The following is a 21,402-nucleotide window of genomic DNA, read 5'->3' as shown; positions in this document are numbered from 1 at the left end:
TTTGGAGTTGGTTAATGAACAAGTAGAACAAGTACTCTGTTGGAATATATTTTTATTTCCTAAAGCCGCACATATAGAGAGAAATCCCAATGATGCCTAATTAATGTGGTCTCCTAGTGACTTATGATTCGTTTGGATGTACTTTTAAAATGATTGAAAACACTTTTAGAGAAAATATTTTTTGATTCCAAAAGCACTTAAGTGCTTTCTGGAAGAAGTACAAGTTATGTGCTTCTTTAAGGAAGCACTTTAAGTGTTTTTTCAGAATTTACTTGTATTTTTACTAAAAATTGATTCCAAAAATATTTTCATCAAAAGCGCTTTCAGTCATTTTAAAAGCACATCCAAACGAGTTTTTATAGATTGCTTGGAAATCCAATTGGGATTTGGAGTATTAACTTAGCATATCTTGTACCCACTATAGTTTAGTGAATTTGAGTAACATGGGCAATGGGGTTCCTATTCTATTTGGACTTAATTTAAGGATTCCTAACCGGCTTATGATGGGTGTATTCTATTATGATTATGTACTCTATATAAGTAAGGGTTCTTGCTATGCGCATTACACATAGTTAGTGTTTGAAATTTCTTTGATACGGTTGATATGTGGAAATATCAAAAAATTGAGAGAAAGATACGAAAATGGGGGGTGAAGACTAAACTTCACCTCATATTGGAAAAATTGACAGTTTCGTCGATATTTCTAATATATCGATTAAATATCAAAGAAACTCTTATATGTCACCAGTGTTTGACATTCTCTAATGTTTCATTTTAAATTTCCATCATCTCCCTCGAAAGCAAACGACATTGATATCAATATTTCCACAAATTTATATATCATATTTACAACGCTACTAACATATCGATTAAATATCGGAGAAACTCCTATAGGTCACGGTGTTTGACATTCTCTAATGTTTCATTTTAAATTTTCATCATTTTCCTCGAAAGCAACCAAAATTGATATCGATATTTCCCCAAATTTGCATATCATATTTACAACGATACTGATATTTTAAACACGCCACATAATACTCTTCATTTGGTATAGTAACCTAATGTGTAGAAACCAATAGAAGAACTTTTGCTAGCCCGCGTGGAAGGATTCAACAAGAAGAAGATGTTTTTGAAACTCAGCGTTCGAGGTTAGTACTCTAGCGGGTTTAACTATATGAACACCTTAGATTAACATGATCCTCCTTATTGTTTTTTCCTTACCAGCAATACTTATTGATTCCGGCGGCGGTGCAGGTTTTCCAGCGAGAATTTGTCCCAGTTCCGGAAAGTTGGCAGCATCTGTCTTAAATATTTCTGGTGCAAATACGTGGATTATGCGGAGTTTGGCTTCGATGTCATACTCTGAGAGATTTTATGTGAATCTTTGTGCGGCATGCGCAGCTGCAGGTCATTAGAACTAGGAGTTGATGAGTATTGTGGCTTCATCAATCTTAACAATTTGGGGAAAAAAACTCACTGAGCAATATGCCAAACCTAATTTATACAAAATATTACCGATCATGACAATTTTGTTTCTCCTTTTCTTTTGCATAGCTTGTAATAAGATTTAAAATTAGTGTTTGGATTAAAACTTGATTTTTGGCCCAAGGATGGAGTCGGCCCAAAAGGAGGCCTGGAGGAATAGAAGATCAAAGCCCGGCCGAAACTTGGGAAAGCAGGAAATGGCCTTTTCTGACTTGATACAATTCACAAAGGCCACTTGCCTACCTACCCAAGGACCAAGTGGTGTAGACTGATCAGACTGCACAGCCCATAAAGTACTTTATGGGGGGCATTACATGTAATAAAACTGATGAGTCATCACCCTCAGACCGCATTCGGGCAAAGCTGTTGCTACAGGAGCCAAACCAAGTCGTCTATAAAATGAGGAAGAGAAGACAAAGATAGGGACACTCAATCAAACAAACAAAAGCACAAACTCTGCTCAAAAAGCCAGATTTGCCTTTCAAAACAAAGCTGTAATCAGCTCAAGCCTTCATCCCCCGCGGGATAGTCTTTTCTCCTAACCTTTGTAATAGCTCTGCTACCTTGTTCAAACTTGTTGTAGTATCGATTCACCTTTTGTATTCTTCCTTCCCCTCTCCCCTCTAAGCTTTCAGACCCTTGACAGAACTACAAAGATAGGGACCTGCAAGACGATCGGCCTTAATTGATAAGGTTTAATCTTGCCCGACCTGCTTTGTTCTGTCTTTGTCTTCTCTTTCTTTAAAGTCTAGCAATATGTTGTATATTTCTAGTTATATGCAAGTTGTTTCTAGCAAAATCACGATGACAAAGCTTTCTCAGTACTTGGATCCGATTTAAATATATCTTCAGTGTTTAAATCAGATCCAAGTCCTAAGCCCGCAGGCATGTAAATCTGATTAGTTTAAAAGTCCTTGGCCTCAAGGCATAAAAAAGAACTTTATGTGGACTTAACCCATCCACGACAATCCTTGATAAACGAGAAGTCCGAAGTTACTTGGGGCGCAAGTAATCGACCTACCTCCTGGTTTTATTTCTATTATATCATGATTATCATAGAACGCTTAAGTATGGAATGGATTCTGATAGGAAGCCTCAAGGCCTACACCTAAGGCCCCACAAAGGCACTTATCTAGATTCATTCTATTCTGCGGTCTAAATGGTTTGAGTATAAGAACGGACTCTAATAGGAAGCCTCAAGGCCTACACCTAAGGCCCCACAAAGGCACCTATTTGGGTTCGCTCTACCTCGCAGACTCGGATAATCAGAAATATAATAGTTATCAGACCCCGACAACCATAAAGACCGAATATAAGATGCTCAAGTGCTGATTTAGTTTGACAGGAAGCCTCAAGGCCTACACCTAAGGCCTCACAAAGGCGCCTGTTATATCTAACACGGTTCCTCGGGCATATGCATATTCCCAACTAAAACTTGACATCCATTCGACATCTGCCATGCTGAAGATGGCAGTGGCACGCCTGAGCATTACAATGTTAACATTGATTGTGAGCCTTAAGGCCTACACCTAAGGCCCCACAAAGGCATCTCTCAAAGTTAACGATGTCCTTCTCTTTCAGCCTTGCCCGAAGAGACTTGCCCGACGAGTTCTTGTCCGACAAGACTTGCCCGACAAAGCCCGACAGGAAAGCAGAAGCCCGACAGCAGCCCTCAACCGGCGCCGAACCTCCAAGGGAGCTGTGTGCTCGTTGGCCAGGAAACATCCCCTACGGGAATTCCTGCCCCGAACATAGTTTTGGCACGCCCAATGGGACCTAAACTTCCAGATCTTGCATGTCCAAAAGGAAGAACCATAAGCTTGGTAAAAGGAAGGTCTTCTCCAAATGGCAGAACAATCAGAAAATCCTTCTTCCCCATCCGGACAGGTGGTTCCAGATAGCCCGACTGCATCTGAAAGATCACAAGAAAAGGGAAGCAATGAAGAGTTACAAGTTACAATGATCCAAGTGTTAAAGAGCATGGAAAGAATCTCCCTGGAAACAAAGGGAGAAGTAAGAAGACTCTGTATGCTCACAGGGAATCTACAGAGAAGGCTTGATTTGGAGTTCTCTACTCCAAAGGGTGCTCAAGGAAGTGGAATGAGCCAGGTTATCACAAGAAATGAGCCAATCATTCCCTTATTCCCACTACTAGAAGAAGCAGGAGATAAGGGAAAGAAAAAGGTAATTCCTGAAGGAAGTCAACCAGTGATGAAGCCAATTCCGGAGAAAGAGTTTCCCAGTTTCCCATTATTATCATTTAATAATAAGGGGCAGAACGAACAAGAAAGGATGAGGTACAGAATGCCAGGTATGATGGGAGAAACTAGTGGAAATGAGACTACCACTACTACTACCACTATTGCGTCAGATAAACCTCCACCCTATAGACCACCCCCGATGGTCAATAAAGGTGGAGGATCTAACTGGAGGAAGCCCGAACCAAGGAGAGAAGCAAATGCGGGCAATGACCGGAGCCCGAAGATTGGATCAGCTATCCTCGGTCATAATGATAATTTAGCCACTCAGCAACTAAGGGAGGAGTTGGCTGAGTTAAGAGGAACGGTGACTCAAAACGCCCAACCGCGGGCTCGCCCAGTATTCAGGATTACTTACCAGAAGCCGTATCCTGAATATATCGACGAACTAAATCCATTCCCTTCTAACTTCAAGATGCCCGCATTCCCTACCTTCACAGGTGAAGACAGCAGTGTGTCCTCCAGAGACCATATTTTCAAATTCTCCAATCACTGTGTGGCGTATGAGGACAATCCAAACTACAAATTGAGGTTGTTTGGAAATTCATTGGCAGGATTGGCGTCTCAATGGTATTCTCTATTACCCCCCAACTCTATTGCCAACTGGGGGCAGATGGAGATGGCTTTCCATGAACAGTTCTACATAATAGAACCAGAATTAACCATCAATGATCTAGTGGAGGTAAAACAATACGATCATGAGTCCACGGAAGACTTCATGATGAGGTTCAGGAGAACAAGGATGAGATGCCAATTCCCTGTCAATCAAGCACAGCTCATATCCATTGCTCAAAGGGCTTTAAAATTACCTTTGAGAAAAAGATTTTATGATACACAGTTTAATGAGCTACAAGAACTCGTGATTGCTGCCACGAAGTACGAGATGTTGTTGCAAGAGAAACAGCTAGTGAAGCACACTTCCAAAGTCCCTCCTTTCTACAAAAGCAAGGCTACTATTCACCATATGGAGGTGGGAGAAACCAGGCCCGAACACGAGGATGGTCATGAGGAAGAAAATATAGATGTGTGTGCTGCTGAGATGACCACACCCTTCAAACCATTGACGATCAAAGGATTAGTCCAACCTGTCAAGGATCAGAAGATCGTAATGAATGATGGTGGTTTCGTCCCCATAAAACCCCCCAAAGTATCAGAGCTATTCGTTTGATTTAACCAAGGCACCGGAGATCTATGAAGAGTTGGTGCGGGCGAGAGTAATTTTGCCCGACAGTGCCAAAAAGATGCCCAAGCCCGAGGAACTCAGGGGGAAAAAGTATTGCAAGCTGCATTATACCTTCAACCATTCTATAGTTAATTGTGTCCAGTTTAGAGATTGGGTACAAGATCTTATAGTGAAGGGGAAGCTGTTGCTTGACTCACCCCAAGCCAGTATGATGGTGGACACTAACCCTTTTTCGGAGGCTCCTATCAATATGATCAAACTCATTTTTAAAGAGCCAGAGGTATTGGCTGAATAGAGGTGCCACGAGGAGACCGGAGGACCAGGGGCAGATTATAAGGTTGTCAACAGGGAAGAGGGAGGAGAAAAGTGCGTAGACAGAGGGGGCAAAGAGTTGCCCAAAGTCAATTCAGATATGGTAGAGCAAAAAGCAAATTACATGTTCATTCTAATACAAAAAGGGGTTACAAATCATTCTATGCTAAAAACTTTACATCTTCACAAAGAGGATTATTCTGGAATGATATGTTCGCATGATGGTAAAAATCCTATTGGGTTCGGCCAAGACAGTATGGTGGTTTACAAGTTGGGACTTGGCTTGCTCTAACTCCGAAGTTGCTTTCTCTACCCCTTCGATTTGGTGTTCAAGGGTGTCCAGAAGAGTGGCCTGTTCTTCCTTAAGGGCAACCAGTTGCTTTTCCAGCTGCTGGATTTCAGAAGAAATCACTTTAACCCTTTCTTTAGTCTGCATGCTTTCTCCCATCAGTCGGTTGACTTGAGTAGAAGAGTTTGATTCCTTTTCCATAAAGCATTTTGCCCGGTTAGCCTGTCTATCCGCTCTCTGGTATTGTTCCCTCAGAGCCCTCAGGTTCTCGAAGAAAGAGAGGAAAGAATCGTGCTGAGGCTTGGATAAACGACCGGTTTTGAAAAATTCAGTTATGACCTTCTCAAGATCACAAAGAGCCTTGAGACTAAATGACGCGGTAAATTCTTTCTTTGCCCATTCCTAAAAGATTTGCTGTTGTTCCGAAGACATGGAGGTTGCTAAAGGCTGCGTTGAAGATTTCAACCGCGTCTCAAGTCGCCCGAGTGCTTCAAAGAGTTTGGGCAGCTTGGCAGGATCAGAGGATGGGAAAGGAGGAGGATCTGGCATGATAGTTCCCTCTGATGAGACAATGCCTATTGAGGGGGCAATCTCTGCCTGTTTAGTCTTCTCAACTCCAGAGGAGGAAGTACCAATACCTCCAGAAGATGAATGAGGATGGGGGCGCTTTGATTTACGAGCCAATAGAGGAGGGGAAGTTTCTTTTGAAGCTTGCTACAAAAACCAAAAGACTCGGTCAAGATAATCTGAATACACGTTGAAGCAAAAGAGGTTCTGGAGAGAAAAAGTTTACCGGACTCGGCCCCGGAGTTTCACCAGAGAATGTACTAACTCTTGGTTGGGGAGAAGGTTCTTCACCGCCAGCAGGAGGGGAAAGAGTTGCGCCTGAACCTGTACCTGCATCCTGGATATATCCAAAGGAAGCAGTAATTGTCAACAAAAGGGTCACCAGAGGAAGAAGCAAGAAGAAAATATTCCAGTACCCGAGTCTGATCTTGAGGAGGAGAAGAAGGTTCATCAACTATCGGGCGAGCAAACGCCTGTGAAATCGCTGCATCTGAAGCTACAAGGATCTCAGTAACTATGGGTTCCTTATCCAAGACCACTAGTGAGGGAGGTGGCTCATATACTGAAAATGGCTGCAGGAAACATAAAAAGAGTTAATTAGGTAGCAATGTGCAGAATTTCAATGAGGAAATAATAATTTACCAAGGGATCATCTGAAGGGAAAAATATGAGATTCTAGAATGGGATTTCAAATAGACTATCATGCATATACAAATCAAATTGAATATACGAAAGCAGCGGAAGCATTTATAACATATTATCAAAGCTATAGTCATGCAAATCCCCTTCAAGGTTCATAGGTTTATATATAATGCATCAAAACATTTTAAAGAATCAAGAACAAAGTGAAGGTTAGTCTTATACCTCTTGATCTAGACTTGAGACCAAGGATGGACCACCTCCAAGCCCTTTGCTCCTTGAAATCCTTGAGCCTAGCTTCCCTCCTTGCCTCCTCCACTTTGATAGAATGAGTGCTCCTAGGTTCTTTTCAAGTTTCCAAAGTAGGAAACCTCTAAAGATCCTCACCCACTAGTGTAGTGAGAAGGATGAAGGAATAACCAAAAGGGTGTAAGAGATGTTAGTAAAAACCCCATTTGGTGGCCGGCCTTTGTGTAGTTTAGAGAGCTATTTTTCTTTTGCCTCTTTGTTGTTTTAACACACAAAAACCCTAATGAACAATATCTTATAAAGTTCCTTATATAGACAAAAGAAACCTAGTCAACACTTGACTAAATATCTCACCCTTTCCACCTTAAAGTGGTCGGCCTCTTTGTTGTTTGTTTGGGCTTTGGGCTTTTATTATTTCAAGTCATCCAATGCTTGAATAAAAGCCCAATGGGTTTAGGCCCAATAGGCCCAATTAAACCCGAACGTTTCTTAAGCCCAAAACGATCTTTATCGCTTTTATGATTTCTTTAGACTTTCTAAATTAATCACAACAATTAATTAATCCAATTAATTATTTCCATCATCCATTAGTTACTCACTACAATAGTGTTGTGGCGAACAACCTTTTAGGTTCTAATTAGCAAGGCAGTGAGGTGATTGGCATCAATCCAATTGCTTATATTTAATTCAATCACTTAGTGAATTAAAACTTCATTTTAATTCACCTTTCTTCTTTGACGACTACATTTAATCATCTAGAAGAACTCACAAGCTATGAGTGACATCTAACCATATGTCATAGCTACCCAAGCTAATGTAAAAGTTTATTCGAAGAACCTAGTCAGTTGGAATTACAATGTAATTCAATCCTTCTCTAATACAATACTCTCAATCACATCATTAGGGTATGGATATATCATGTCAAACCCCTAATGTGATTATTCCTTCTTATATGATCCAATTGAGTCGTATAGGAACGCTTTCCTTTATTACGCTCGATACTTCGGCCGAAGATTCCCGAATCATATCTTAGAGTATTCTTCCTCTCTTATCGAGGATTAGAGATTCCTTGTTGCGCATACACTTGCCTTCATGACTAAGTGGCTTAACCCCAACTATGCCATTGACATTCTGATAGAGTGACGTTGACATAATCAAAGATTAAGTATTTAACCACAAGACAACGACGATGCCTCAGGTCAAAGGACTACTTACATTTTTCCAACCATTAGAGTTACTTGCTTGACATGTGAGTAGACCTCCATGCAAGTACTCTATTTCGATTGTGTTCAGTGAACTCATTCCCTTAATGAGCACCTACATACTTGTTTTAGTGTCACAACACGAATGGGATGAGACTTTCCATCCTTCCAATTGAAGCGGACACAGTATGTACCGGTCTAAGCATTGTCAGTATCCCTCCGACAATCCAACGACCAGGAACCTTTTGGACATAATGGTTATGTGAAGAAGGTCTCTGTAGTCTAACATCATTAAATTACTTCTTCAATCGATCCATTGTCCATGGATTCACTATTCAGGACATATATTGTTTATTGAGATAGTCCTAATTAGTATCTTTGCCATTTGATGTATAAGAATCATCCATACATCGATTCATTTTTCCTGAAAGATTTCTTCCAAAGATTGACTTTCAGGCCATATTTCCAACATCATCCTCATCCACGAAATGCAATATAACTCTTGTGGACGGATCAAATTGAGAGGAAGGGGTCACATCCAGAGCAGTAGAAGAAGTCATAGATCTTAGAGGGGGTCCATGACTAGGCAAAGAGGCAGATGCACCAGCTTAGGAAAACAAATAGGAAGAAAGAAAAGACCTTAGCCATTAGATCCATAAAATTGGAGAGTTAGAGATAGGAGAGAAAGTACCTCAGTAGGATTGGTCTGGGAGGGGGAAAGATTTTTCTCTCGGGCAGGTCGTGGTGAAGCCTCGGGCGAAGAGAGCATTTCATTTCTCGCAGCCTGATCAGAGTAATCAAGTTCAGGGTTGTATGAAAGTAAGAAAGTATACAATAAAATCAGCCATACCTCAAGTTCTCGAAGGGCGGTGTTTCGCAATTCTTCGGCCTTTTTAAGCATAGCAGCCCGTAGTGGTTCCTCCTTAGAAGCAAGGATTGGCCTTTTAGATGCTTGAGGTCCTGTTGATCGATAAAAGGAACAATTAGATAAAGGAGAAAGGTAGCAGTTTGATGTAGAAAAAAGAAACTCACTTGAAGATTGTTGTTTCTTTCTGCCTGCCTCAGGAACTGGAACAGATGGGGCTCCTGATTTAGGAGGAATGGTAATCCTTGCCCGCTTATTCTTTCGAGTAAGAATGGGTCTTGTGGTGGTCGGAAGAGGTGCAGAATCAGGGTCGGGATCTTTAGCCATGACCACTTTCTTTCGCTTAAGGGCTTTAGTGATTGCCTTGGGTGTTCCTTCAGCCCCTGAATCCCCAATGGATTCTGAGATGTCCGTCCCCTCCCCGGCTTCTCGTCTCTCAACCTCTGCGGCAGCACCATGAAGAATTGCAGCATCAGCGGAGTCATCTTCGGATTCAATGATTTCCAATTCAACATCCATTGGAGCTGCAGAATTCAGCAAAAGTAAGGATAGAAGGACTTCAGAAGGGAAGCCAAATCGAGTTGAAAGAGAAGTACCTATCAGAAGTGACCGGTTTTTCTCCTGAATCATCTCCTTCCAATTTGCAAGCTCGCCCGAGCCAGGATACGATTTAAGAGAAAGCTGGCTGAATATGCGATCGTGATTCACCTTCAAATCTCCTCCATACTTTTTAGTCCATTTGTCCTCCCACCAAGAGGAAAACAGCGAGGTACATTCAAAATTAAGAACAACGGAATGACTGGCTGCTTGACTCATTACATCCAGGCTGCGTCGGGCGGCTCGGAATGTCACTTCAGATGGAGTCTGTAACCGGAATGAGGTGCCACAATGGACAGAGTCAAAGAAGGGGACAGGTATGGCTTGCCTAAATCCTAACTGCCTGCTGCAGAAGTTAGGATGGTATACTTCCAAGCCTCGATCATATTTATTGCCCCGAACCCCCCAGGCCAAGTCTCTCGGTTGAATGCAGCTGATAAATTTTTCCCTGCAAGGGGGGGTAGCATCCTCACCAGTGGCATCTTGGAAGGCTTGGTCAGAGAACCAAGGATATCTCCTCAAGACTGACGCACCCCATTCTAAGTCTGATCGAGTCCTGCAGACTCTGAAAAAGTAAAAACAGGCAAAGGTAGAATGGTCTACAGGGGGAGCTTCAGCCAGGATTCGGGCAGGAGCCACACCCTCTGGGAACTCCAGATTAGCAGCTCGAAATTCTGGAAAATACCATTGCAGCCAGATTTGTATCATCCAGATGGGTCCATTCAAGTTGGTCTCGAATGGCTCGTCTCGAGTCATTTCAAAAAGAAGGTGATAGAGATGAGAAAGAAGGAATGGACCTATGGTTACATCATCAAAATTGTGAAGAATCTCTACTAGGGGATCCATTCTACCATCACTCCTTTAGATTTGTTGGGGAAGATGTGCTTGTTGAGCCAGTATAAAAGAAAATACATATGCTCTTGATCTTTGTCAGCCCGAGGGGAGCCTGCCCCAAAATTTGCCTTTACAAAAGGAATGAATCCTTTAAAGGAGGTCCCATAACTCTTGAAAGTGGCGGAGTTATAGCTCAGAGGAAGGAAGGGGGTAGATGAACTCGAGTTCCCGGTGGTAGAAGACGGAACCCAGTCTTGAGTAACGTCCACTATCCTGCCCGATGGCCTTAAACCGAAGACCTGGGCCATATCAAGAATGGTGGGAGACATGGGGCCCATACGGAAATCGAAAGTATTTGTGCCCGTATTCCAAAAAAGGAGGGCAGAAGTAACTAATTCGGGCTTAGGGATAACTGAAGTCTTCGAAAGCATGATCAGTTCATAAATTCCGTTATTCATCCATTTCTGCTTGAAGGAAGGCTCTAATTCATCAACCCATTGGGCCCAGGTAGGATCATTCATCAAGGGAAATCCTCGACGATATGATGACCATTTCGAGGAGGAGATGCCCGAACTAGCCGAATAGGGATTTGGGGTAAACCAGTTCTCCCTCGGCATGTTGCTTTCCACCACTGAGGGGACCCGAGAAATCCAGGCGGGGCCCAATGATTGTATTTCATGCGTCTCAAAGAAAAGCTCAGAATATAAACCTGCCCGTGGACGATGCAGCCCGTTGAGTAGACGGCGTAGAGTGGCGATTTCGTCGCCGAATTCGTAAGATGGTGGTGTTTGGCTGGATCTTGAAGCCATTTTTATGAAGGTCGAGAGAGAAAACAAGGAAGATGATAAGGATGCAAATTGGTCGGGCAATAGAAAAGAATAGTGGGAAGCAGGAAAATTTTTAATCGCAGAAGGATTTCTTTCTACGGAACACAGAAAATTGAGAAGTTCAATCGCAAAGGTTTCATGGGTATAATAAGGAGTTTCTTTCAATTAATATTGGCGCCTGGAATTCCAGGTTTAATATCAATTGAAGGGGGCACTGTTTGGATTAAAACTTGATTTTTGGCCCAAGGATGAAGTCGGCCCAAAAGGAGGCCTGGATGAATAGAAGATCAAAGCCCGGCCGAAACTTGGGAAAGCAGGAAAGGGCCTTTTCTGACTTGATACAATTCACAAAGGCCACTTGCCTACCTACCCAAGGACCAAGTGGTGTAGACTGATCAGACTGCACAGCCCATAAAGTACTTTATGGGGGACATTACATGTAATAAAACTGTTGAGTCATCACCCTCAGACCGCATTCGGGCAAAGCTGTTGCTACAGGAGCCAAACCAAGTCGTCTATAAAAGGAGGAAGAGAAGACAAAGATAGGGACACTCAATCAAACAAACAAAAGCACAAACTCTGCTCAAAAAGCCAGATTTGCCTTTCAAAACAAAGCTGTAGTCAGCTCAAGCCTTCATCCCCCGCGGGATAGTCTTTTCTCCTAACCTTTGTAATAGCTCTGCTACCTTTTTCAAACTTGTCATAGTATCGATTCACCTTTTGTATTCTCCCTTCCCCTCTCCCCCTCTAAGCTTTCAGACCCTTGACAGAACTACAAAGATAGGGACCTGCAAGACGATCGGCCTTAATTGATAAGGTTTAATCTTCCCGACCTGCTTTGTTCTGTCTTTGTCTTCTCTTTATTTAAAGTCTAGCAATATGTTGTATATTTCTAGTTATATGCAAGTTGTTTCTAGCAAAATCACGATGACAAAGCTTTCTCAGTACTTGGATCCGATTTAAATATATCTTCAGTGTTTAAATCAGATCCAAGTCCTAAGCCCGCAGGCATGTAAATCTGATTAGTTTAAAAGTCCTTGGCCTCAAGGCATAAAAAAGAACTTTATGTGGACTTAACCCATCCACGACAATCCTTGATAAACGAGAAGTCCGAAGTTACTTGGGGCACAAGTAATCGACCTACCTCCTGGTTTTATTTCTATTATATCATGATTATCATAGAACGCTTAAGTATGGAATGGATTCTGATAGGAAGCCTCAAGGCCTACACCTAAGGCCCCACAAAGGCACTTATCTAGATTCATTCTATTCTGCGGTCTAAATGGTTGGAGTATAAGAACGGACTCTAATAGGAAGCCTCAAGGCCTACACCTAAGGCCCCACAAAGGCACCTATTTGGGTTCGCTCTACCTCGCAGACTCGGATAATCAGAAATATAATAGTTATCAGACCCCGACAACCATAAAGATCGAATATAAGATGCTCAAGTGCTGATTTAGTTTGACAGGAAGCCTCAAGGCCTACACCTAGGGCCTCACAAAGGCGCCTGTTATATCTAACACGGTTCCTCGGGCATATGCATATTCCCAACTAAAACTTGACATCCATTCGACATCTGCCATGCTGAAGATGGCAGTGGCACGCCTGAGCACTACAATGTTAACCTTGATTATGAGCCTTAAGGCCTACACCTAAGGCCCCACAAAGGCACCTCTCAAAGTTAACGCTGTCCTTCTCTTTCAGCCTTGCCCGAAGAGACTTGCCCGACGAGTTCTTGTCCGATGAGACTTGCCCGACAAAGCCCGACAGGAAAGCAGAAGCCCGACAGCAGCCCTCAACCGGCGCCGAACCTCCAGGGGAGCTGTGTGCTCGTTGGCCAGGAAACATCCCCTACGGGAATTCCTGCCCGAACAATTAGATTCAAGTACTGGTATGTACGATTTCACACACACAGAGGCATCCAATTTCATACAAATTAATATTTCAAACTAAAACTCAAGAGCCAGACGGAAATAATGTAACAAAATTCTAATGCCAATATATACCCAATGTTACATATTACAAGACATTAATCAAGAACAAATGAATAATAATCTCTCAAACTCGAGCGAGCATACACATACATATATTAATGATGTATATGTCACATACGAATATGTGCTTAATTTAATTAGGAGAATCGAGTGGTTGCGTATTCTTGGCTACTGCTTTTGCTGTTAGGGGGCTGCATCATCATCGTGTTCGTGTCCGTTGAGTTTGTTGAAGGAGAGAGCTCGCCGCCAGCGGGTAAGTCAGAAAGAGCAGCGAGCATCCGGCGAATACTGACAGAGCGAGCTGGTTTGAAGCTGTGGGACCTCTTGGTGGTTTTGGAGAAGATGTTGGATGAGTTGGAAAGGATGAGATATACCAAGGCCTGAACCAGGAAGAACACGCCAACCTTCAACAGCACATCTGCGAAGCTGCTTTCCATTATCATCAGCACCATATTTCTCTAAATTAAACTAAACTAAACTGTAATTGGGTGGAAGTGGACGAGTGGAATGAATGAATGAATTGGATTCAAAACTATAGTATCCAAACAAGTATTCATATATGTATATATAGATGGGATTATGGAGGGCGGGAGGGAAGGAGGGAAGGAGGGACGGAGTGGGCAATGGAACACGGAGAACATGGCATGGGATAATTGGACTGCGATTGGAAGGCAAGCAAGCCAACCTCTTTGACTTGCCGTCACAATCTAGAACTTGTGCTTACCTTACGTGTCTATTATGTTGACCATTTATTACAGGTTGAAAAGTAAACCAGCTAGGAGGTTAGCTTAGCTTCATATGTCCACCGTCAGTTAATTACCTGCTTTCCTTAATTTCCCGGAACGTAGCTGCTAAGCCATCACTGCATGAAGAACAGGGCAGGCACTCATCATCATCCACGTCACCCAACTAATCCTAATCCTAATTCAGGTGTATCGTGTAAATAAATAAAAATATAAGTGTTTGAATGAATCGTTCGCATGCACATCCATTATGTATGACTTTGGTAATGCAAGAAAGCAAGAAGCACGTGCATAATATAATTTACGCCTCTCTATGACACGACAAGAGAAGTAGTAGGCTAGTAGCTAATCCATGCCTTCACTCACTTGTTTAATTTTCTTCATTGTTTTCGTAAAAAAGAAATGCTAAGGAAACTTTCATAACTTATTTAATTTGATAATCAAAAACAAAAACGTGTGCAAAACCCAAAAAAGCTATACAAAAACACACAATACAGTTTCCAAGAGAAAAAACACACACACACACACACACCACAACTTGGTATTTAGCAAAAGCAATTTCTCTCTTTCACGCCTTGACATTCATAATTGACGATTCCATTTAACGGTTTTGCTCCCTTCATCATACATGTATAATGTGTTCCCATGAACTGGCACAAAATCTGTTATTTTGTATTGTTAAAACGAAGGTGCATTCCTGGGTGGATAAACTGCTCCAGATCCACCGCAGGCACCTAACAAACTCCAGTCCACTGCTTTAAATCAACTTTGATTTGATGCATCATAAAACCAAAGAGGCGGACAATCCTTCCATTTATTAACTGAAAACTGCAGGCGGAAAAGGTTTACACCTCAGTTTTATCAAGACACTCAACATTCCTCAAGGACTTCTGCTATAAATTCCCTGCAATCACATATTCAAAGTGAGTCATTAGTTAATTCTACAAACTACAGGCCTTGCTCTTTTTAGCTTTTCAAAATTGATACAATGTAAAAGTTATCCCGGTGACCGAGATAGTAAACCCCACTACGCAGTCCATCCCATCTTAAGAATAGTCCATGCCAAATGCTAGGCCGGATATTTTCCGAGGAATTCCACAGGTACAATTTCATTGTCTTGTTTTAGACTAGAGTAAATAAGATTTCGTCTCAACTTAAGGCTGCACTGGATGGACTCATGGATGATGACACAACGCAACGCCTTGCCCTTCCTTTGGCAATTTTTAGATGCTCTGGAGTACTGAATAGTCTGGATGCTTTAACCGTTAAATCTTGACTTATATATTTTTAAACAAAGATAGTTTAAACTTAAAACATCCGAACCTCTTAAGCTTATGCACTTTGAATGAGCTATTTCTTCAACCGACTTGGCACCTGCCACACATCTCAAACCACATAATACAAGGATAAATGGCGCCTCAAAGTAATTGAAGTATAAATATCCATACCTCGAAAATCATTGTACAAGTTCGATGAACGTTTCTTGATCTAAGTAATTGAAGTATAAACATCCATACCTCGAAAATCACTGTACAAGTTCAATGACTGTTTCTTGATCTCATAATACAATGGAAGTGTGAAAACAAGCAGATAGGATGTTGGAAAGCGGCTGAATGCTTAGCAAGGCAAGGTAAAAAGTAATGAAAGAGAAACAAGTGAATCAATTTTCTTTTCTTTCTTGAAACCCCTGCGGTAGTAAGAGTCAACTAGGCGACATGTTATTGCTGCATGGAATTTTTGAATTCCATGAATTCCCTTAAACAACGAATACAAAATTTATATCAAAGAACAATCATTTGTGAATCCTGAAACACACCATATGCAGAGGAACTTCCTCAATAAAAGCACCAGGAAGCAATATCTTTTGGAGGCTGTGTAGGAGGGCATTTGACAGCAAGCGATTGTTTGAAAAAGAAAAGAAAAAGCATTTTTGCCTCGTTATTTAAAGGTGCGATCATAATCCTTATCCATCTGTATGAAACAGTAGCCATATTAGTAGTCGTTAAACAAAAACTACTCAAGAAGAAAATCCAGCTTAAAACTTACAGATTTGGAAAGCTCTGTAGCTTTATCATCATCAAAACCTAGGGACGCCAAGATCTTGTAACCTGCTGACTCTTTTTCAGACCAAATCCCAAGAAGCAGATGAGTTACTGTTATTTCCCCATTTTCTCCTGCATCAGAGAAGACAATCTCAATAAACAGTGAGGATGAAAATGCACTAGCCAACCAAACAATTATGCATGTAGAGCATACACGCCTAGATGGGAAAGGTGGAAACTGATGACAATCCTAGATTTCAAACAACTACAAAATCACCATCATCAGATTTTCTGAACCTAAATTTACAAACCTGATTTTAGTTTTTGATCAAAAGCCCAATCAAGGGCTCTCTGGGCTGGTTCAGTTAATGGAGGATGCTCAGGGCTAAAATAGTACATGTCTGATTTTCCAAGTAAATTTACAGTTTCATCTCGAACCTTGAAGAGTGTGATTCCATTGGCTCTAAGAAACTTTGCAGCTAGGCTTGTTCCTGAAGCCAAAAGTAATATATCTGAATAACATGAACACGAAAAACAAAAACACTAAACAAACATTGACATAGAGGCAAAGGCACATGGAAGCCACTGAAGGAGCTGCCAGGTTTGTCTTAAGCATGGTAAGATTCTTGAAGTAAGCAACTTATGATTCAGTGAACCAAGGCTCATCCAGATAATTTTATTTGTTACAAGATCAGAGTAGAAATAAAACTAATAATGGTACGAAAAGACAATCTCTTGTTTGGTACTCTACATGAATCCAACTTTTTAAACTCAAAAACAATTTTCAAGTTTTAGGCCTTAAAAACTTGTTTGGTAGGACTATTTTAAAAAACTAAACTCAAGACTAACTAAAAAATATAGTATATTCTCTAAAAACAAAAAAAGTGAGTTTTTAGAGTTTTTAAACTTAAAACTCACTCCTTTCTTTTCTCTCCCTTCTCCCCTGTCGCTCCAAATCTCTCTCTCTCTTTTCATCTTTCTCTTTCCTCTTTTTATTTTGTTTTTACCTTTTTTGTCTCTCCTCCAATCCGCTCTCTTCATTCTCTCACTCCTCTTTCTCTCTATCTTGTCTAATCCTCTCCCTTCTTTCTCTTTCCTTCAATCATCTCTTACTTTCTTTCCTCCTCTCTCCTCTTACCAATCAAGTTTTTGAGTCTTAAAGAAAATTGTTTTCAAGAAATGTTTTGAGAAATGATAAAAAATAGGATTAGTTTTTTATTTAAAAATGAGCAAGCTTTCTGCTCTTGGTTTCGATAAAGATAACAAGAACCATAATAAAGACTTCAAAAATACCACTTTTCAAAAAGAGAAATGATAAAATACACACCCGTTTATCTCCTCATACACAATCTGTTTAATCATTTTTGTTGCTTTAGTGTAATTTATTCAATATGATGGTTAGAAACAAAGAGGGGTATGTGGAAGGCTAAAAGGGGTGTGGGAAAATCAACTCCCTTGACAGAAAAAATGTATTGTTTCCTCTATAGTTTTTCCATAAACCCAAGATGCAGCATAAAAAGGTCGTACCCAGTGCACAAGGCTCCCGCTTTACGCAGGGTCTGGAAGAGGTGAATGAAGGCCATCATCAAATAAAAAAATCATCATGACAAGTTCATAACCATTCATACTTCTCGAAATGCTAAAGTGCAGACACACTTTCTCTTAGCACAAAACCGTTTGTAATCTACAAAAGGATCCACTTCTATTAAGGCAGGCAATTACTAGCGTTTTAACATTTCATAAACAAAAAAAACAATAAAAAAAAAGGTTAATCTCAGTTTATTACCCTAAAGTTTTGTGGTTTTCAACATTTGGTACATGAAATTTTTTTCATCCCAGAGTCATATCTCAAGTCTTAATTTTCGGATAATCTCATACATCCGTTAAGTTGGCTATTAAATCAGTCGTTAACTGATGATGTGGTGCCCATGTGGACAACAATTGGGTGCCACATGTCATTAAGGCCCACGTGGAAATTAAAAATTTAAAAATTTAAAAATTTTAAAATTTTAAAATTTTAAAATTTAAAAAACTAAAAAATAAAATAAAATCAAACCTTACGCTTCCTTGTCTCAACTCTTCAACTACTTCAAGGCTTTCAACCAAATACAAATTGGCTCATCAAATTGGGTTCTACAGAATGGTGCTAAACCGGGGATGGACGAATTCATTGCCCTTTCGAAAAGTATGTCTCTACAATGTAGACAGAGAAATCATAGAGAGATGCAGTCAGAAATTTGGGGACGAAGGTGAAGGCCGTCTCCTCCTCTCCTCCCTTCTTCAAGATCTCCCCCTCCGATAAAAAAAAAAAAACCAAAAAAACCCGATTCTAGACCGCTCACAGAGGAAGAGTTCAATCTGCCCCTCCTTCACTCCCCAACCTCCTTCTCCCTTCTCCTCTGCATCCCACCCAACCCACCTCTCCTACCTCACCCCCCGCTCCCAATCCCCTTTGCTGCAACGGAATCCACCTGAACAGCGGTGTACCTGGATATAATCAGAGGGCCGAGAGCCACCACAAGAGGGATTACTATTGCCTTTAGGGGCTGCGGTGACCGATTTGTCGGAGCTCGAGTGGAAGTGAGTCGGCAGATTTGAGAGCAAGGTTGGAAATTATAGAGGAGAAATCAGGCGGTGGAGGATTAGGCCGAAGATCAGGCCACCCCTATCACGCCGCGCCTGCAAATTCCATGTTTTCATGGTGGTGGAGAGTCCAAATCGGGAATCCAGGTCAGGTATGGAGGGATTAGGGGAGGTATGGGTTGGGTTGGGAAGTGGTGGTGAGGGAAGGACGAGTGTGAGTGGGGAGAGGGACGGAGGAGGGAGACCGAGTTGGCAAAGACAGAGGAGGAAGAAGGGGTCTGAGCGATGGGGGATGGTTAAAATTTAGGTTTAGGTTTAGTTTTAGGAATTGTTATTGGTACTTCAAAAATCTCATTTTGCACTCCAACTTTTTATAATTAGAAAGAAAAAATACATTTGTGAGGAGTGTAGAATGAGATTTTTGAAGTGCTAATAACAATTCTCTCAATTTTAAATTTTTTAAATTTTAAATTAATTTTCTAATTTTTTAATTTTTAATTTTTAGTTTTTAATTTTTAAATTTCCACATGGACCCTTAATGACGTGGCATCCGGTCATTATTCACATGAACACCACGTCACTAGTTAACGGCTGACTTAACAGTCAACTTTAACTTAATGGATATATTAGACTGAAAATTAAGGCTTGAGGTATGATCCTAGATGAAAAAAACTTCATGTCCCAAATGTTGAAATCTACGAAATTTTATGGTATTAAACTGAAATTAACCCAAAAAAATAACACGAAAGCACAAGTACAGATGAGATTTAGCTCGCAAGAAGCTGACTAACCCTCAACCAAAATCCCCATGAGAAGTGCTTCGGTCCCTGTATTGGGATATTTGAGCTTCCTTGCTTCCAATTCAGCCATAGCAAACGACTTTATCGCTCTGGCGGACCATCTAAACACCAAAATTCAATGAATATCTCACATTCAAATTCACATGGACACATATAGGCGCGCACAAAAATGCAATCAAAATGAAATAAATATAACTCACTTGGGGCTTTTCCCAGTAGAAATCCTGTCGGGCTTCCTGTAAAACAATCAAATCAGTACAGTACAACTCAGATGGGCAGGGCTTTAATCTAGGTACAATTAAAATACCATCACTTGGAAGAAGAAGAAGACTTACGCTGTTGGGAGGCTGAAGAGGACGGTGGCGACGGCCGTCCGATGCTTGGAAGCCATGTGCTTTACATTCGGAATTCGAATAGAAAGCCTTGCGCCGAGAAATGTTGTCAGGTTATAGGGGGGAAGGTGGCAGGGAAGGGAGGGAGAAGAGAAGGCGCATGGGTTTCTGTGGGGTTGAGAGGTAGAAAAGGGTGAGATTGAGAGAGCTGAGAGTGCGACAGAGGTGGATGCCATATTCTTCTCTGCTGCTGCTGCTGCTGCTCCTGTGTGCCAAAGCAATTGCAATTATCAGAAACCCTAGCCTAGCATGAGAGTGTCAGCATCGATCTTAACGGCTCAAAACAATTCGATGAGATCGTGTTTTCAGTTTTTAATTTCTAATTTTTAATAATGTTCATCATGTTGATAAATTAATTTAAATTTTAAGATATAAATAAATACAAATTTTAAAATTTAAACTTATTTAATAATAATAAATAGAGTTATAAAAAGGTCATAGCCAAACCCTATTTTTTGGATTGTGGGCTAGCTTGGTTGGGATCTAACCGGCCCAGTTTATTTTTATTTTTTTTAATAAACGATATTTCTACAATAAGATCATTTTCAACTTTTGAGAATAAAGTTTAAAAATTTAAATCAGAAATTTTTAAGTCATAACCCCGAAACTGCTTTTCTCCTCTAATCCTTTATGACTTAAAATGTTAGCCCGAGATTATTAAATAATGATTTTAGTCTAACATTTTTTTTCGGTAACTTTTTTGTAAATAAAATTTATGTAGGTCTGTACTGAACTTTTTTCTGCAATTTCTGCAGCACCTCTATTTTCGAATTCATTTTTGGCTCACTTATAAAATTTTAAAAATCATGAAATTTTTCGAAATAGTAGCCATCTATGTGTAGTTCATACTTGAAATTTTTCATGACAACCTAACAAGAATTGAGTTTTCAATTAATTTACAAATAATTTAGTATGCTGAATTTTGGGACTTCAAACAACTGGTTGTGTTATGGGATATTGTTTCACTGAATTGTGCACATCTATTGGTACCGATTTTTAGACAAGTTTATTGTTCCAATATGTCCTTATTTTATGCAAATTGTCAATACTAATGACTTTTATTAGACAACATTGATTAAGTTTTGATTTAAAGATGTATTGGTTTATTTTGCTCAAACCAATGTTCTATTTGGTCATCAATTTTGATTATGATGATCATTTGCCTTTTGAGATAAAAATTGGAAAGTGGCATCAGTTTACTAATTGATCATTTTGGTCCTTATCGAATAACTGAATAACCATGTTTCCTTTTTCGAGAACTTTATTGTTCAATGTCAACAACGACATACTTGTGTCTGATTGAATCTTTTGAGAATCATTGAATATCCAACAAAACGGTTATTTAATATTGTTCTAAAGGATTATTTTGAAAAATCAGAATTCTAATTTATATGGTGAATACTTTTGTCCCAATGGGAATTTCAAGAAATCACTTGTGGATGCAAATTTCTTCCTCCTTGATCTTGGACAAAATTGAACCTACAAAACAATTAACACCTTAGGCTCAAGGCCAAAAGCCTCACGTGCGCACAATGAATGGG

The 21,402-nt window shown here is 40.5% G+C and overlaps 2 protein-coding genes across 2 annotated transcripts; both read right to left on the bottom strand.

The window, feature by feature from the left end:
- Positions 1-13,281: 13,281 nt before the first annotated feature.
- On the bottom strand, positions 13,282-13,753 carry LOC139197287 (uncharacterized). Its single transcript, XM_070824276.1, has one exon. The coding sequence runs from the start codon at positions 13,751-13,753 to the stop codon at positions 13,439-13,441; it is 315 nt and encodes a 104-aa protein (XP_070680377.1). The 3' UTR covers positions 13,282-13,438.
- Positions 13,282-20,155, bottom strand: LOC103438349 (ATP-dependent Clp protease ATP-binding subunit CLPT1, chloroplastic). The gene is made up of 6 exons (XM_008376896.4): positions 19,805-20,155; positions 19,670-19,705; positions 19,461-19,570; positions 16,398-16,577; positions 16,091-16,218; positions 13,282-16,015 (listed from the first exon to the last, which is right to left on the bottom strand). The coding sequence occupies exons 1-6, from the start codon at positions 20,035-20,037 to the stop codon at positions 15,983-15,985; spliced, it is 720 nt and encodes a 239-aa protein (XP_008375118.3). The 5' UTR covers positions 20,038-20,155; the 3' UTR covers positions 13,282-15,982.
- Between the last annotated feature and the right edge of the window lie 1,247 nt (positions 20,156-21,402).

This window comes from Malus domestica, chromosome 07 (genome assembly GCF_042453785.1).
Source record: "Malus domestica chromosome 07, GDT2T_hap1".
In the NCBI taxonomy this organism is placed as follows: Eukaryota; Viridiplantae; Streptophyta; class Magnoliopsida; order Rosales; family Rosaceae; genus Malus; species Malus domestica.
This window is presented reverse-complemented; position numbering and strand designations above follow the sequence as displayed.

Coding starts and splice junctions, on each gene's coding strand:
- LOC103438349 (XM_008376896.4), bottom strand. CDS start 20,037: ATGGCATCCACCTCTGTCGCACTCTCAGCTCTCTCAATCTCACCCTTT. Junction 16,219..16,397: donor TGATCAAAAACTAAAATCAG/GTTTGTAAATTT, acceptor TCTCTGATGCAG/GAGAAAATGGGGAAATAACA. Junction 16,016..16,090: donor CTACAGAGCTTTCCAAATCT/GTAAGTTTTAAG, acceptor TGTTTCATACAG/ATGGATAAGGATTATGATCG.
- LOC139197287 (XM_070824276.1), bottom strand. CDS start 13,753: ATGGTGCTGATGATAATGGAAAGCAGCTTCGCAGATGTGCTGTTGAAG.